This window comes from Hevea brasiliensis, chromosome 12 (assembly GCF_030052815.1).
Source record: "Hevea brasiliensis isolate MT/VB/25A 57/8 chromosome 12, ASM3005281v1, whole genome shotgun sequence".
In the NCBI taxonomy this organism is placed as follows: domain Eukaryota; kingdom Viridiplantae; phylum Streptophyta; class Magnoliopsida; order Malpighiales; family Euphorbiaceae; genus Hevea; species Hevea brasiliensis.
The window spans coordinates 4,469,884-4,488,961 of NC_079504.1; the positions used below are offsets into that span (position 1 = coordinate 4,469,884).

The following is a 19,078-nucleotide window of genomic DNA, read 5'->3' on the forward strand; positions in this document are numbered from 1 at the left end:
TTAAATTTAATATGGGTAGTTCTTAAATAAATCTAACTAAGTTTAATTGGGCTCCACGGGTCTAAGAAAATGGGACCCATTTAATTATTTTCTAAAAATTAAAATAACAAAATATCTCTCTCCTCTTTGGACCCACTCTCTTCCTCACTCTCTATTGGTGCCTTCCATTTTTTCCTGTCTTCCTATTAGTTGAAACACCTCACCCATATCCCAGTCTTATTCGAATTCTGCAATCGTAGTTGTTTAAGTCATCTAAACTTTATCACCCTAAGACTCCAAACCCTACCACACCTCTTCCTCACTCTCTATTGGTGCCTGTCATTTTTTCCTGTCTTCCTATTGGTTGAGACACCTCACCCGTATCCCAGTCTTATTCGAATTCTGCAATCGTAGTTGTTTAAGTCATCTAAAACTTTGTCACCCTAAGACTCCAAACCCTATCACACCTCTCTCCCAAAACCCTATAAATACCCTACTAGAGAAGGGAAGAAGGGAGGATGGGAGGAAAAAGGAAGAGAAAATTCAGAGCTATAAGAAATTTAGAGATATTCAAGACTCTTTGAGTTCTTCTTTATTTTTTCTTTTCTTCAAGAAGATTTTCATACAAGATTTCTAGAAGGTCAGTTTTTATTGTTTTCTTTTCAAGATCTATGCCACACAATATTTTAATTCTATGCTCTTTGTATTCAATTTATTTTATATGTTCATATAGATCATGTAATCATGTTTAATTTGAGGGGATACACAACTCTGCACATGTTTAGTTTTTGTCTCTCGTACTTTTATTATTTTTCTTTGTTTTCTTTATTTTTTATTACAAACAAAAATTGGTAAGTAGCCCTAAGGTAAGTACCAAAGAGGGCATTTGCGCGGAGCTTATATGGAGCTAACGGGAGTAAGCCAGGAATATCATTGCCATACTAGAAGAGAAGACCCTTTTTTAAGGGTAACTTGCCCCAATGGTAACTGCATTTACCAACAGGTAAGTAGCTCTAAACTTCTCAAATAACCATTGGCATAAAATTTTAGTAATAATAGAACTTTTATTTGATAAATTAAAATTAATTTTGTTTTTAATTTAACTGACTTTTGCATGTAATTAATTTAAATAAATACTTTGTAAATTAAAATTAATCTTGTTTGTAAATAAAACTAACATTGGCATGTAAAATAAATTTAATTTAATACTTGGTAATTGTAAAATAAATTTGCATGTTAGAAATCTTTATTAGGTTGTGATTGTTTGGGCCTTATGTGATATTAGAATAAATTAAACATGTACATAATTAACTTAGTTTAATTATTCTTAGGGTAACTTGGTGAAAATTAATTAATTATGTTAAATAGAAACGTAGGGTTATTTGAAATTGAATTTGTTTGTAAATTAAATTCTCAATAATAAATTAATTTTAGTCATCTGGTAAATATCATTTAAATAATTAGCAACCCCATAGATAGGAATTACTTGTGCATGAAAATTGTGTGTAAACAACAATCCTTTTGTGAATTACTTGCGTGTGTAGGATTAGAATTGCATTTTTAGGATAAAGTTTAATAAAGGAATAATAAACAAGACTTCTAGAAACATTAGTAGAGGACTGGCACTCGAATTAACGAGGTTAGACCAGGCGTAAGGGGTGCCTAACACCTTCCCCTTACGTACCCACTATCCCGAACCTAGACATTGGGCTATGGTAATGACGGTTGTGGAAACTCTGCAAGGAGTAAGTTGCCATCCATGACTCTCGGAAGAAACACTGAATATGTCCCGGTTATTACTCGGGTGGCGACTCCTGTCTATCTATGCCTTCGTGGCATAAATCCTTAGTACCGTGGTAGTGTTACGGAAAGACGGTACTTACCAGTGATTTGATTCTATTAGGATTGTATGAAGTGCATGTCTAGGAAATGCTATCTAAGGAGGTGGTACTTAAGTGAGACCATTGTGACTCCATCATCTTTCCTGGGCATTACCTGGTGCATTTTATATAATTTTAATGGATGATATTTCGCCTTACGCCCCCCTCCTACAGTTTGGCGACTCCGCTGGGGACTAAATGGATAGTTACTCCAACATGTTTCTATTAGTCTAATATTATTCCTTTGTTAAACTTTTTGCATTGCACTACACTATCACACGGATCACCCTTACCCTTTTAGCCTCGTTAGTACTAGCCAAGGAGACCATGGTTCTACTCGAGCTATGACGAATTGGTGAATGCTAGCACCCCATGCCCGTACCTTCGAGTATATAAAAGAGCCACAGCTCCGGCTGTTATGCTTAATGGACAAGCTCTAGCATGGGTGACCCTTTTCCTACCCAATAAAGCCCATGAGCCATAGATTTCAACCCTAGGTACCCCGTAGATTTTTGTTGTAATAGATTTATAACCTTACTGTTCAAACCATAAGTTCTAGTGGTAGTTGAGATGAACCTAGGCCTATGCATAGGCCCAATGTGTGTATAGGCCTAAGTCCATTTCAAAACCCATGTTAAGCAAGAGGATGCTTACTTATGGTTAAACTTTAAGGATATAAATCCTTTATTTGTGAGGGAAAGATCGTCCTAGACCATCCCCTGTTGGTGTGTCCAGTGTACCATAGCCTAGGATATAATTTTTTCTTATCCCGCACGTGAGAGTTGAAGGTATAAGGGGGCGAAGATTCAATTCTGGAGATTTTTTTTTTTTCGGTTTTAATTCAGTCTTTGGTCCGATTTTAGTTTAGTTTATATAGTCTGGTTTTGGTTCAGTTTTGGTTCTATTGGTATGGTTCGGTTTTGGTTTTATAAAAGTAAAGGCAAAAAAAAAAAAAAAAAGAAAAAGAGAAAAAAATGGTCCATTCATGCATTGCATTCATGTACATAGCATGCTTAGGTTAACCCTTAAATCCTATTTTTTTGAGCAAACATAGCCTCAAAACACACCAAAGAGACTTTCAATCAGGTCACTTAGGTTAGGGAAGGGAAGAGACTAGTAAGGATTTCACCTTCACTACTTAAGATGGAAGAAACTATAGCCGTGCTTGATGAAATATTGAACGCCTAGATGTTTAAGCTAGAAGAGACAATTGTGGTCAACTTTAGAAAGGGGCCCCAAGGTAGGCCAATTAAGTGGCATTAAAGTTATTGAGGTTCAAATTGTGTCTCACACCCCAAGGAGATTTTTTCCAATTCAGCGAACCCTTATCTGAAGTTTTGGAGCGTCTCAAAGTTCAAGACCTCATGTAGCTCTTAGCACCCAGACCACTACCAAATCCACTCTCCCCTAGCTATGATATCAACCAATGTTGCCGGTTCTACCAAGCCCACAGTCATGACACCGACTGATGCTTTCAACTTAAGCATGATATCTAAGACCTAATTGATGCCAAAAGGATAATTGACCCAGAAAATCAACCCAAAAGCCCCATGCCTAGCCAAAATTTCTACTTACACCAAGTCTCTACATGATCTCCATCACCCCAAAAAACCCTAACAGAATTACTAACTTTATCCAACCCATCCAAAAGCCCAATGAACTTATCCAACCCATCCAAAAGCCCAGTGAACCTATCCAACCCATCCAAAAGCTCAATGAACCTCAATCTATAATGGTTGTTGACATTTATGATAATTTTAGCTATGATGAGGGTCCTTTAGATGTTTGGACCAATTTTGATGAGGAGGTAGTTGCATGACAACTATATGGTTTAGTTCCACTAGTGTCTGATTTTCAAGTTATTGAGATCTATAAAAACTAGATGGATCTAAAAATGGCTACTATGAAGAAAGGGATGGAGTTTTTTCTTAGCACAGACCTAGGAGAAAGTATAGATGGTCTGGTGACTTTTCTTGGGATGATGGGATAGATCACGAGTTATGGTTTGGGCTATGAGCCAACAGAAGAGGAAGAAGAGCCAAAGCCTCCTAAGTTCTTGAAAGAAGGGGCAATTACCTTGACATATGATTAGGGGTTATCACATGTGAAAGAATTAGAGCAGAAAATCAGCACCATTGATCTAAAGACTGCATGAAAGCTAAGAACCTAAAGTTACACTCCTAAGTTTGAGTTTGTCTTTTGTAATGCTCACAGTAGTGATACTGATGTTTCTAGTTCTGATGTACTTGATAAAGATTTTGAGGCAAAGATCAATAACATTCGCAGTCCTTCTGCTTACTTGTTTAATGTTTATTCTAATGGGCATATGCATGGCATTCATAATCATTTAGAATCTATTTTTGTTAATGCATCAAAATCGATCTCTATTAATTTGGGTACACCAAATAATCCTAAAGACATTAAATTAGCTGAAGATTTAACCCAAGAAGAAAGAGATATATTTATAGCATTGTTAACAAAGTACCAAGAAGCATATGCCTCGAGCTTAAAATCAGATGGTCGATTCCCAAGCCACGCTGGTGTCCCTATAGGAAAAGAGTGATCAAAAGTTGACTTAGCTAATTATCCTAATGAGGAGTAAAATTTTATGCTATGAAGGATTAGTAGTAGCACATGTGGACCTAGAGGGAAAAGGAAAATGATATAAAGATATAAGGAGGCCTTTGGAAGTGAGAGAATACTCGCAATAAGCCTACTAAAGAGATAGAGCAACAATTCATAGATTAGCCACTCAACTTACTTTAGTTGGGGGGCAATTCTACAAACTCTTATGTGTGATAGGCTGAGCAAATAATGAAAGAAATACATGCAGGAATGTGTGATTCCCATATGAATGGAAAGGTTCTAGTTGAAAAAAAAAATATTCGAAACATATAAGGATTGGCCTGAAAAACTCCTTTATGTTCTTTAAGGTTATCGTAGTACTACAAGGACATCCACAAGGGCAATCTCATTCTCTTTAGTGTATGGGACTAAAGTAGTGCTATCCATTAAGCAAGAGGTCAAATCCTTAAGCGTGATGCTAGAAGCTAAGATCCTAGAAAATGAGTGGGCCTAGAAGAGATATGAAGAACTAGCTTTGATTGATGAAAAGAAAATGTGAGCCTTGTATCATATGCAGGTTTATCAGAGGAAGATAGCTAGGGCCTTTAAATAAGAAGGTGAAGCCAAGAAAGATCAAAGAGGGAGACATGATTTTGAAATAAGCTCGGCCCATCCCTTTTGATTTAAGAGGAAAGTTTACCCAAGCTAGGATGGTCCATACATAGTCAACAAGATCTTACCACAGTAAGAATATCAGACTTGGATAGGAATGAATTTCAAGAACCAGTCAATTTAGATAGGCTCAAATGGTACTTTGTGTGAGATAGGCCCGCTAGGCTGAAAACTCATAAAAAATGGTCTAGGCAAAAGTAAGGGTCAAAGAAAAAAAAAGAAAAGAAAAGAAAAAAAATGCTAGATTGAAAACCTGCAAAAGACAATATAGGCAAAAGGAGAGATGAGAGAAGATCTGGATGGAAAACCTGAAAAGGCCACTCGGCAGGTTATAAAGCTTATTTCTAACTTTGAAAGGTTAGAAATTTGGCAAAACTAAATGTAAGAGGGAGTAATGGTGTACCTGAATAAATAAAGAAGTTTTTATTGCATTAACCAGGAATAGGTTTTATTTAATTATGATTGTGAATATTTGTGTCTTGAGGGATACATCAAAAGATTAAGTAATTGAACTGCATTGTTTTGATTTAACCTATTGCCTTATGAGCATGATAGAATAGGTGCTTGATATGAATATCCTGGTGATTATCTAATTTCAAAAAAAAAAAAAAAGAGAAAAAGAACAAGAAAAAGAAAATAAAAAACAGAGCTTGCTAAGTGGAAAACCCGAAAGGGCCGCTTAGGCAAAAGTTAGAGCAAGCTCGTTGAAATGAAAACTCGAAAGAGCATTTCAGGCAAAAGTTAGAGCACAAAGAATTGAGTTCATGAAAGATAAAGGAGTTAAGGCAGAAAAGTTTTGAAATAGCTGTAGAATAATGAAGCATGGGGGAGAGAAGAAAAAGAAAAATCAGAGGGAAATTGTATTGTGACCTTAAGGAAGTCTTTTTTGGTGAACAGTTCTTCTCAAAAATTTTGAGGTTATAAGAAAGTTTTTGCAAAAAGAGGCCCCCCAGAGGACTAAGTTTTTTTAGAATCTCTAGCAAAATCAGCATGCCCATGATAGAAAGTAGCATGCATGAAGCATAAAAATCAGAGAAAATTTTGAGACTCAGTCATTCTAATTTTTTTTCAAATAATGAATTAGATATTTTTTGGTAAGTCCTTAGACGTTGTTTAGGACTCATGACATAGTTGTGTAAGGCATAGAAGAACATGCATCAACATGTCACCTGTGGGTGTGTAAGGCGTAGAATAACATGCATCACCACAGTTTCAATTGTCAAACTACGAGGGGGTCTGATTCTTCCTCAGGATAGCGAGGGGGATACGTAGGTAGTTTAGGACCGCGGTCCTAAATACGAACCCACAACATTTCATGACAGATATTTTTTGGTAAGTCCTTAGACGTTGTTTAGGGCATATGGCATAGTTGTGTAAGGCGTAGAAGAACACGCATTAATATGTCACCCGTAGGTGTGTAAGGCATAGAAGAACATGCATCACCACAGTTTCAACTGTCGAACTACGAGTGGGTCTGATTCTTCCTCAGGATAATGAGGGGGATACATAGGTAGTTTAGGACCACGGTCCTAAATACGAATCCACAACATTTCAAATCACACAGTTGCCATTGTCATGAGACCGTAGCTAGTCTCATGACACAGAGTGTATCGACAGAGCAAGATGCACTCAATTCTCACATGACACAGTTATCACTGTTATGAGACCGTAGCTAGTCTCATGACGCAGAGTGTATCGATAGAGCAAGATACACTCATTTTTCACATGACACAGTTATTACTGTTATGAGACCGTAGCTAGTCTCATAACATAGAGTATGTCGACCGAGCAAGATATACTTGATCCTCATAGCCAATGTTTCATAATTATAAAAATTTGAGTTTTACTTTGACGAAACTTGAGCAATGCTTTCGCATTGATTTCAACTTTCGCCAAAGTGGGGGGCAAACTGTAGACCCTTATTTTGTGATGAGTATGTGCATTGAGGCCGTGGGAAATCCGATGATGAAAAATTATATGACTGTAAGATGTAATTGGAGGCATGGAGCTGAATTATTAATTTTGTGGCATGATCTTGAAAATAATAATAATAATAATAATAAAGTTTTGGGGAAATTAATTTAATTAAATTTAATTAAAATTTTATTTTGTTTAAATTTAATATGGGTAGTTCTTAAATGAATCTAACTAAGTTTAATTGGGCTTTATGGGCCTAAGAAAGCCTAGCTAGGAATTTTAAATGGGACCCATTTAATTATTTTCTAAAAATTAAAATAACAAAATATCTCTCTCCTCTTTGGCCCCACTCTCTTCCCCACTCCCTATTGGTGCCTTCTATTTTTTTCTGTCTTCCTATTGGTTGAAACACCTCACCCATATCCCAGTCTTATTCGAATTCTGCAATCGTAGTTGTTTAAGTCGTCTAAACTTTATCACCCTAAGACTCCAAACCCTACCACACCTCTTCCTCACTCCTTATTGGTGCCTGTCATTTTTTCCTGTCTTCCTATTGGTTGAGACACCTCACCCATATCCCAGTCTTATTCGAATTCTGCAATCGTAGTTGTTTAAGTCATCTAAAACTTTATCACCCTAAGACTCCAAACCCTATCACACCTCTCTCCCAAAACCCTATAAATACCCTACTAGAGAAGGGAAGAAGGGAGGATGGGAGGAAAGAGGAAGAGAAAATTCAGAGCTATAAGAAATTTAGAGATATTCAAGACTCTTTGAGTTCTTCCTTATTTTTTCTTTTCTTCAAGAAGATTTTCATACAAGATTTCTAGAAGGTTAGTTTTTATTATTTTCTTTTTAAGATCTATGCCACACAATATTTTAATTCTATGCTCTTTGTATTCAATTTATTTTATATGTTCATATAGATCATGTAATCATGTTTAATTTGAGGGGATACACAACTCTGCACATATTTAGTTTCTGTCTCTCGTACTTTTATTATTTTTCTTTGTTTTCTTTTTTTTTTATTACAAACAAAAATTGGTAAGTAGCCCTAAGGTAAGTACCAAAGAGGGCATTTGCGCGGAGCTTATATGGAGCTAAACGGGAGTAAGCCAGGGATATCATTGCCATACTAGAAGAGAAGACCCTTTTTTAAGGGTAGCTTGCCCCAATGGCAACTGCATTTACCAATAGGTAAGTAGCTCTAAACTTCTCAAATAACCATTGGCATAAAATTTTAGTAATAATAGAACTTTTATTTGGTAAATTAAAATTAACTTTGTTTTTAATTTAACTGACTTTTGCATGTAATTAATTTAAATAAATACTTTGTAAATTAAAATTAATCTTGTTTGTAAATAAAACTAACATTGGCATGTAAAATAAATTTAATTTAATACTTGGTAATTGTAAAATAAATTTGCATGTTAGAAATCTTTATTAGGTTGTGATTGTTTGGGCCTTATGTGATATTAGAATAAATTACACATATACATAATTAACTTAGTTTAATTATCCTTAGGGTAACTTGGTAAAAATTAATTAATTATGTTAAATAGAAACGTAGGGTTATTTGAAATTGAATTTGTTTGTAAATTAAATTCTCAATAATAAATTAATTTTAGTCATCTGGTAAATATCATTTAAATAATTAGCAACCCCATACATAGGAATTACTTGTGCATGAAAATTGTGTGTAAACAACAATCCTTTTGTGAATTACTTGCGTGTGTAGGATTAGAATTGCATTTTTAGGATAAAGTTTAATAAAGGAATAATAAACAAGACTTCTAGAAACATTAGTAGAGGACTGGCACTCGAATTAACGAGGTTAGACCAGGCGTAAGGGGTGCCTAACACCTTCCCCTTATGTACCCACTATCCCGAACCTAGACATTGGGCTACGGTAATGACGGTTGTGGAAACTCTGCAAGGAGTAAGTTGCCATCCATGACCCTCGGAAGAAACACTGAATATGTCCCGGTTATTACCCGGGTGGCGACTCCTGTCTATCTATGCCTTCGTGGCATAAATCCTTAGTACCGTGGTAGTGTTACGGGAAGACGGTACTTACCAGTGGTTTGATTCTATTAGGATTGTATGAAGTGCATGTCTAGGAAATGTTGTCTAAGGAGGTGGTACTTAAGTGAGACCATTGTGACTCCACCATCTTTCCTGGACATTACCTGGTGCATTTTATATAATTTTAATGGATGATATTTCACCTCACGCCCCCCTCCTACATGGATATAAATGAGTCAAACTGAATTTTGAAGAGTTCTTAGTGATTTTGAGTTCAAACTTGACTCGATATTATGAGCTCGACTCATTTAAATTTTATTATAATCGAACTTAGCTCAAGTTCTATTCACATTTAATTCATTTATTAAGTTTGTAAAGTTGGCTTATATTTATTTTGATTATTAAGCTTGTGACATCAAACTTAACTACCCAAATTATTAAAAAAATCATGATTTTTATTAATTATTATTTAAAAATATGCTCGACAAATCATAACAATTAAATTAATACTATATCTATCTCATAAAGATAAGATCATTTTCCTTTTTTATCTGCATGAAATTATATGTCATCTTCTTTTTTGAAATAATAATTTATTTATTAATTTACTAATATGTCCCATATTTAATATGCATTGATTAAAATTCATTAATTTTAAAAATAATTTAGTAATATAAATTATTTAATTTTCAATGGAGAAAAATGAGTGAAGGTAAAAATTAAATAAAATGAAAGTATAAGAATTTTCATGGAAATTTTTAAAGTTTAAAGACAAAGTGAAACACTACTCAAGATTGAAATACGACCGGTGCAATTTATTCTACTAACCTGCAATGAAGATTAATCCCTGTATCACAGGCCGTAGAGTAGCATTGTCTGGGTTGGAGCGAAGGCACTACCATATCTTGAGGTTTGTTTGCCACAATTCAGGAGTATCTTAATATCTTTAAAATGAAATGGGCTAATCTCCCATTCTTGACTTTGTTAAGGGTATTATTCAGGTCTTTTTTTCTATCATTCATTTTTTGCTGTCATAAAATTGCTACTTCATATTATTTGATCCACAATATTCAATTATTTAAGATTTAAAATAACACATATAATAAAATTTGAAACTGTTGCTTCACTAAAATGATCTCACTTTTATCATTTCATTTATAAAGGACCTGAAAGCAAAGAAAAAATAGTTTGAAATCTGTTTATGGTGAGCATCCTCTGACGCTCAAGTTAGAGGAGGTATGCATCAAGCGAAAGCAATGGTAAACTATTAACTTAGCCATGGGATGTGATCACTTGTGCTTTGAGAAAGACACAAATGGCTCGGTCAACAAGACAAAAACCTTGTGCATTCAGAGGTATAATCCCCCAACTCCTTCCAAATATCATCACTCATAGGGCTATTGGGGGCAGTTTAAATGCTAGTTAATGATAGGGGCATGCAGTTTTGATTTTGTTTTAGGGTTTTATTGCAAATTAAAATCAAGTTAAATTTTTGATATGATTTTGATTTGGTTATTTAATATTTTAGTTTTAATTTGATTCGATTTTCAGCACTTTAATTTTAATTAATTTTAATTTTTTAGTTAATTTTATACAATCATTGATATAGAAAGGTACTTAAAACTATCATTTAAATTTTAAAGTTGATTAATTGTTAATATGTAATATATTACATAATACAACTTTTAACAATTCCTTAATGCCTTAATTATATGATTTTTAACTGTGAGAATCAATGATTAAATATATATTATAGTATATTAATATACTTATAATTAATATTATAAGGTGATTAAATGCATGTATAAGTAAAATTATTAAAAAAATAAGCGAATGAAAGATAATATATATATATATAATTTTACTTATAAATAATTATATTAAAAGTATAGAATATATTTAAAAAATTATAATATATATATATATAATATTAATTCTCAAGTCATTTTTATATTATAATTTCAATTCAATTATTAATAAAAGAAAATTAAAATTGAATTAAAATAATAAAATAAATATAATTTAATACAATTCAAATCAATTTGATAAGATTATGCGATTAGTTGAAGATCCAAATAACTGTGTACATCCCTAGGTAATGTCATCGATCTCTAGTAGCCACATCTTTTGTAGGGTCCATTGGAAGCAGCAGAATTGTAGCATTAGAAGCTGGCAATCTTTGTGCTCTTCAGAGGTGCCCTCCAGCCAGAGAAAAGACCACCCCTTTCAACTAGTCCAATCACAATATAACATCTGGCTTTCTTCAGCCTCTGACAAGCCCTCAGATAGTTTCTCTTCTTTGACAGACACGTGGTGTTAACCAAAAATAAATGTGAAGTATGGGTTGCAATCCATCCAAAAAAAGAAAGAACGGTGAGATGCAATATATTGATTAATTCTTGCTGCATTAGAATCCTTTGAAATTATTACATATCATAGATCAATGATACAAAATAAAGAAGGGGTTGAATCGTGATGGGATAAGATAAAAATGGAGGGTACAAAGAGAAAAAATAAAAATCTTGGCATCCCCATGTGAGTTTTGAATGGGGATGGCTTGGCCTTAAGGAGCTAAAATGAAAAATGCTTAGCAGAAAAGAAATACAATTATATTTGTTAAAAGGAGGTGATATGGCATGGCGTATCTCTGCTTATTATCTTGAGTATCCTTGCTAAATGGTGGATTCCTTCCAAAATCTGGCTGGAAGTCCATGCAATGGCACTGGAAATGGACCATACTGAATCCCATTTTGAGATCCTACCACTTCCCACCTGCAAGCAAAATATAAAAAGCCCTTGTCATTTTTTGTCCATTTAGCAATCAAAGAAATTCTCGTTCTAACTGCACCAAACCAATAATCTGTTATTTTATTTTAATTAAATTTTCCTTTATATTTGCTTTTAAAATAGGCTATTTTCTGACCATTGATTGATTGATCCCAAACCATTTGATCACATTCTGCAGATATTACATGCTACCATAATATTATGAATTTCAACAATACCTGAACTTGGAGACCAGTTGGTGGATGATGATAAGCATCTCCAGCTTCGAAAGCTCATTTCCAGGGCAAGCATGAACTCCACTCCCAAATGGCATAAATGTATTGGGTTTTGGCGCAACCTGCAAAAATTAGATGAAAAGGGGATGAAAGAGGATCTAAAAGCAGATAAAATTATTAGCTAATCAGGCCCATACCAACTATGTCTGAATTTTACTAGATCTAATTGGCCAAGAAGATAAGGAAAACATGAATGTTTATCTATACCTCAAATCTTGAGGGATCAAATTTTTCAGGATCACTAAAATATTCTGGATTGTGATGAATGTTCCTGAACAAAGGCATCACCTTCCAACCTTTGGGAATCAGGTACCCTGTCAAATACGTCATTGTAAGTCACTTTTTAATTGACAATTTCTACGATCAATGTTTAAAGAATGGCAGCAAGGTCCAACAGGATTCAATTTGATCACTCTGGCCATCTCATGAGCAGGAATATCTATGGTCTACAGGATCAAAGCAGCTCAATTTACCATCCCATTTGATTTGAACATTCAACTTGAGATTTCTAATAGTAAATTTTAGTTTTTGAATTACTTTAGAGTTGAGATAAGCAAGATTATAATACGAGACAAAAAAATAAAGAAAAGAAAAAGCTAAATTAGACCTATTCATCTTACCCTTGTATTCCACATCAGCCACTGCTTCTCTAAAGGTAAAAGATATAATGCTTGCCATTCTTAGGCTCTCTAAAACAACCTGTAAGTCCACAGTTTTTCCACCATTAACCACTCATGTAACAAAATCCCAAATACATAAAATAATAACAAAATATTAATTTATATGAGGGAAAATAATTCAAATAAATTACCAGTTAAATTACATACCTTCTGAGTTAAGGGCATGTTTCTAGTTTGACTCCAACTCAATGGCTGATTACCTTCAACATTCATTTTATAAATTGCCTTCTGTTCAGTCTGAAAAAACAACGATCGCCAATATTAATTAATGGCAATTAATACCATCACTGTGTCCTTAATTACCGATAAGAATTAAAAAAAGAAAAAAATCGAAGACAAAGACAAGAAATGAAAGAGGGATACCTTTACAGCCTCTAGAAGTTTCGGGTTGTCATGGAGGTATTTCACAATCCATGTCAAGGCACTGGCCGTGGTGTCCTGAGCTGCAAAAAGCACTCCGATAATGTTATCGGCAATTTGGTCATCGGTTAGGACCTGTCCTTTATCATCCTTTGAGTTCAGCAGACAACCCAGAAGATCCTTTTCTAGTAATCTCTTCTCCTTTCTTTCGCTGATAATGTCACTGAGAATCTTGCTCAGCGTCTTTCTTGCCTGTACATAGTAAAATTCAATTTCAGGAGACCAAATTGAGCAGGCTCTTGTTGCTTATAGTATAGAATAATAATCTTTAAGCTTACCGTCAGTGCCTTTTTGTAAGAAGTTCCCGGAATGCTTGTTGGAAAGGAATTGTAGCCTTTATCCACTATCCTGTAGTTCTTTTTTAATTCTTCTCTATAATGGGACTCCAAATGCCCAAAAATTGCCAGAATACCAACCTCGAAAGAAAACTGCAACCAAAGGCGAAGAACCCAATGATGAGAATTACATTGGATACATGAGTGATAGATAATATATTATATGATACATAAAAAAACAAAGCTTGAAGGACAACTTATCTAATGTATCAGTATAAACTAGGAATATAAAACAATTATCTCAGAATTATTAGAGAGCAACCCCTTTAAGGAAGCTGTAGAGGCAGCAGGGCTTAACAAGCTCTTAAAAGTAGAATACAAATACTATTAAAATCCAATCATTTGTATCAAAGTGTGCGTTGACATCATTGAACCAAAAAAACTATTACCAACCTTTTTCATTTCCTGAAATGTATCAATAACATGCCCGCCATTCCATGAGTCTAAGGTGGAGGCTGCTATGGCTGAAATATCAACAACCAAGTTTCGAAGTGCATCCAAAGACAAGGAGCCCTGAACCAGCTTCCTTAGACGCATATGGTAATCTCCTTGGTGGAAAAAGAGAGCTGATGGGCCGATTAGATGTTCCTTGCTTTTGGGATACGTTGGCTTGAACAAGTGAGCCTGGGTTAACACAAACCGAGCTGCCTCAGCGCTGGCCAACATGACACAAGGGCAACCAAGAATATGGGTCTTGAAGATTTCTCCATACCTGTTTCATCATGTACACCGCATTGAATTTCATGAACAAAAATGAGTGAAAACATACAAAGAAGAAGAGTTCATGCTTAGAAGAAAACAAAGAATTATCATGAAAGAATTCAAAGGTCAGAGAAGAAAGAAAGAAAGACCTCTTCTGTTTCTCTGCAAAGAATACATTTGGGTCTTGAGAGTAGAGTTGAAGAGTCTCTCCAATGTAAGGCCAACCCGTTGAACCTGGAGTAAGCTTAACTCCTTTATAGAGTTCTTTCTTGCCTCTTCTTTTGGTGATACACGAGAGCAGGCTAAGAAGAAAAATGAGAACATAAACAAGAACCCCAGCCATTTCTCCTTCTTTTAATCTCTCGCTCGCCCCCTTGCGGGTATTTAACTACCAATTCCTGAGAACGAGTTAACTAGAGTGTATGTAGTAAAATCCAGGGATTTTCTCTAGTGACGCTTGACATTGAGAGGGAGAGGCAGGGGAAGTCAATATATATAGATGCTCCAAGGATAAAAACAAAGTAGAAAGATTAGTATTATTCGTACAACCCCAACCTTGATGCGGGAATTTATTTTACGGGATATTTTCACCATCCGTAGCTTAGTCGAGGACTTTAATTTTAAATCTGTCAAAAATCTTTTATAATCAGCCCTGTTGCATTTTTTTTTTCACATTTATTTGAACTTATCACTCAATTCCAATTATTATTGATAATAATAATTTAAGAGTTAGAATACTTTCATTTATGTAAAATGATTTTTTTAAGAAGTGCAATATTATATTTATTATTGATCTATCATATTTATATAAATTTTCATTAAATTAATAATTTAGGGGTTAAGTTTTAAATCTTAAAAGTTATTTTACTTAAATTAAATAAAAAGGCAATTGAAATTTAATTATTTATTATATAATTTTCGTTTTTCTTATCAAATTAAATATTTTAAATTTAAAGATTGAAATTCATGGGTAAAAATTAAAAGATTAAACCAATGGGTAAAAAAGAAAGAAACAGATGCGCAACCCAGCGTTCTTATCATTATACCCTGTAGCTTTGCTTCGATTGCGGGTTTCAAAACATGGGAATTGACACTTAGCCTGAGCACATGTATTATGAAGGATCTAGGGTAAGAAGGGCGAAGCATCACCGACCTGCCGCAAGAAACGGTGTCGTTTTGATTAGCCGCCATTAGCAAGGAAGAGGACATCCATCATAATCCATGGACGCAACAAAAAAACAGAAAAAACTCTCAAAAAATGTGAGAGAGCTGTGAAAGAACATGTCTGAATTTGTAATCTAACTTCAGCCAAATCAATTGCAAAATCTTCTGTTTGTAAAATAAAAAAATCTAAGGAGGTTTTTAGTGATTTAATATTATCAAAATGACAATCTATAATTTTTTTTATATTTATTTAAATTGTTATTGAAATAAAAAAGTTATTAGTTCAAAATTTTTAAAAGTAACTTCAAAATATTATATTATTCATTTTTTTACTTAATTATTAAAGGTAATTTCAGACTAACACACACATTAAAAATAAATATTTTTTCATTGATTAATGACACATTCTCCCCTATTGATTTAATATATTTAAAATTTTTAAATAATTTTAAAATATTTCTCAATAAAATCGAATCATGATGGATATAATCGAATTGAATATTTTCTATTACATGGTGAAAAATGAATTATTGTAGTGCTTAATTTAGACAACGAAAATTGGCCAATGCCAAAAGATTGATATCAAACAAACGCAAGGATGACTTTCTAGCAATTTAGACAAAAATTTTATGACCACCACCTTTATTTGGTAGCCAGAGAAGGTAATTAATCAAAATATATAATGCCACCGCCCACTCTCTACATCTATCCATTGTCCATTGCTAAGAAAGAACTAGCATTTTCTTCTCCTCTTTGACCTTCTCATCATTAACGTCTCAGGCACAGCAAGAATTCGGAAGAATACAAAACTAGAGATTGCATCTTTGATTGGTACTTGGTAGTTGAAATAGTTTTTTTTTTAATTATTTTTTATTTTTTATAAGTAGCTGAAATATTTATTTAGTAGTTGCCTCCCACATTTCCCTTTGTTATGGGATATCGAAATCTAGAAGTTTGATATGTAAGAACAAAATCCTTCAAGATAATATCAAGTAGTGATAGGGCTTAATTATGCAGTAAATATTTCTAGTTAGATCTTGTGGTAGATAAAAGGAAGCAAGAAAATTTCTTGAATATTCAATAATAAACGTGCATTAAAACGTGGTTTATGATAAGACAATTATAAGCTTATAAAAAAAATAATAAGATAATAATAAATTAAGGTTGATTTTCATGATACATCATACATACGCTTAAAATTGACCCCCTTCATATCATGCATGCAATTGCTTTGCTACTTCTTGTTAGTATTACATGTTTTCATTATTATTTTTTTAATATTAAAATTTAATTAAAAAAATTTTATTTAAACTCAATTCATTATAATATATAATGAATATATTTAGATAATAAATTTGTATAATAGGGCTTGGATCATCAATCCTTAGAAGCAAAGAGATAAAAGATTAATGAGATAAAAATTATGTATGTATAAAACAATAATGAAATAAAATATGTATGTAACTTTGCTTTTCTCAAATTATCGTACATAAATGTTACCATTTATGAGGGGAAGAAACCTAATTTGAGAAAAATAATAAATTAAAGGAAGGAGGTCTTAAAAAAAATTAATAAAAATGATTGTTAATTGACGTCTTACTCTTAATTAGTGATGCAATCATTACCTGGTGCAATTAAAGCGAAACATTATGTAAAAAATTTCTAAAAATCTGCAAACCTTTTTTGGGAGAATCTTGAGCAGGATGACCCCAAGAAGTGGCATCCAGCTCAACTGTCGAAAATTCCTGAGGGCTGGGCAGCCATTGTTTCGAGGATCTTTAAATTAATAAAATTTATAATATTTTCAATTTTTACTAAATTAAATATTTTAGATTTTTTTGTTACATGACCTGCTGATTTTATTGTAATTTGGATTTATATGTTATAAATTTTTGTCAATAAAAATTATTATTTTAAAAAATGTTTTAAATTTTTATTAAAAAATTAATTGATTATTTATTATGTATGAAATTAAAAGATTTTTTAAAATGAAAAATTGGGCATTTTAAATAAAAAAAAAAAAACACATGAAAGTAATATACATTTTAACTTATTAGAAAGCAAAGAGATTGTTGAGTAAGCTAACTTTTTTATTTTGGTTTTTCTTTTATAGGAATTTATAATATTATTTACAATATTATAATTTTAATACCATATAATATAATTAAATTACAAAAGAAATATTACAATTATTATAATAAGGAAAAATAAAAGATAATTTTTTTTAATAATGTAATTCTATCATAACTTTTAAAAGATAATTAATGAAAAAAATATATAAATAAAATAATTGAATTATATTAAATATAAAATAATTATAATAATTATTAATTAAAAATATTGAAGATTCTCATGCTAATAACATATATAAAAGTATGAATGGCAGAAAGATGATTATTTTTTTTTATAACAATGAATAATTAAATTTAATTGGTTATTGAGAATAATATTTTTAATTAAAATAAAAATAAAAATTATTAATTTTAAAATTTTTTATTGCATTAAAACGCTAAATGAACAACAGTATCGTATATTAAAATGAAAATTTAGAAATCCACCCTCTAAAATATTTTCGAAAGCTCTTGTATTAAAGAATTTCGATAAGAAAATTTAGTTTAATAATATTTTTTTTTTATCGTTGCCAAGATGCAAGATCTCTCACCTTCCGGATCAGATTCATTGTTTTAACTGTGGGTCCATTTCCAATCAGATGGTACGGAATTACTTATGGCCGACGTGGAAGCCTAGTCTATAGACTAGGGGTGGCCACGGTCTGGTTTCAAATGGGAATCGAATCGAAATTGATTCGGTCAAAATCGAACCGAAATCGGTCAAAACAGGAATCAGCTGCAAATCGGACCGAAACTATCATTCTAAGATTTGGTTCAGGTTCATAATTTTTAGAAACTGTGAATCGGCGATTTCGAACCAGATTGAATAGACGATTCTAAACCGGACCAAACTGGTAATTTAAATAAAAAAAATTCAATAAATACTTCACTCTACTCTTAATTCATTTATATATATATATATCATTAATTCTCTACACTCTCTTTAATTTTTAATACTCTTTCAATTTCTCTCAAATTTTCTAAATAATTATTTTCTACACTCCTTTTAATTCTCAGTACTTTCACAATTCCCCTACTTTATTATTTTTATACTCATTGAAATTTTTAATACTATCTAAATTACTCTGTTATTATTTTATATCTTCAATAAAATTTTCAATACCCTCTATTTTGATTTTTTTTTTCTTTTATATTTTTTTAATTATCAATTATCATATAATTTTTTTAAAAAGGGCAAATAATACTCAATTCAACTAAGCTTTTATCCCAAAAATTTATTGGGGTCGACTATATGGATTCTCTTTCTCCACTTTAAACGATTTTGTGTTAAATCTTCGGAAATATGTAATGCTTTTAGGTCATAATGTACTATTATTCTCCAAGTTAGTTTAGGTCTACCTATTATTTTCATTCTATCCTCAACTCAATATGCTCTACTTGTCTAGTTGGAGCTTTTCTATGTCTATGCTTCACATAACCAAACCACATCAATCTCCTTTCTCTTAACTTATAACAGAAAATTTCGATTCTTCTAAATCCTAAAGGGATACATAGGCAAAATTAAGTTCATGCGTCTTTTTCTATTTTTTTTAAATTAATTTTATC

The 19,078-nt window shown here is 32.5% G+C and overlaps 1 protein-coding gene across 1 annotated transcript; it reads right to left on the reverse strand.

Moving 5' to 3' along the window:
• Positions 1-11,424: 11,424 nt before the first annotated feature.
• On the reverse strand, positions 11,425-14,783 carry LOC110643639 (abscisic acid 8'-hydroxylase CYP707A1). The gene is made up of 9 exons (XM_021796097.2): positions 14,387-14,783; positions 13,929-14,247; positions 13,479-13,628; positions 13,144-13,392; positions 12,928-13,017; positions 12,721-12,799; positions 12,308-12,414; positions 12,044-12,162; positions 11,425-11,810 (listed from the first exon to the last, which is right to left on the reverse strand). The coding sequence occupies exons 1-9, from the start codon at positions 14,578-14,580 to the stop codon at positions 11,711-11,713; spliced, it is 1,407 nt and encodes a 468-aa protein (XP_021651789.2). The 5' UTR covers positions 14,581-14,783; the 3' UTR covers positions 11,425-11,710.
• Positions 14,784-19,078: the final 4,295 nt, after the last annotated feature.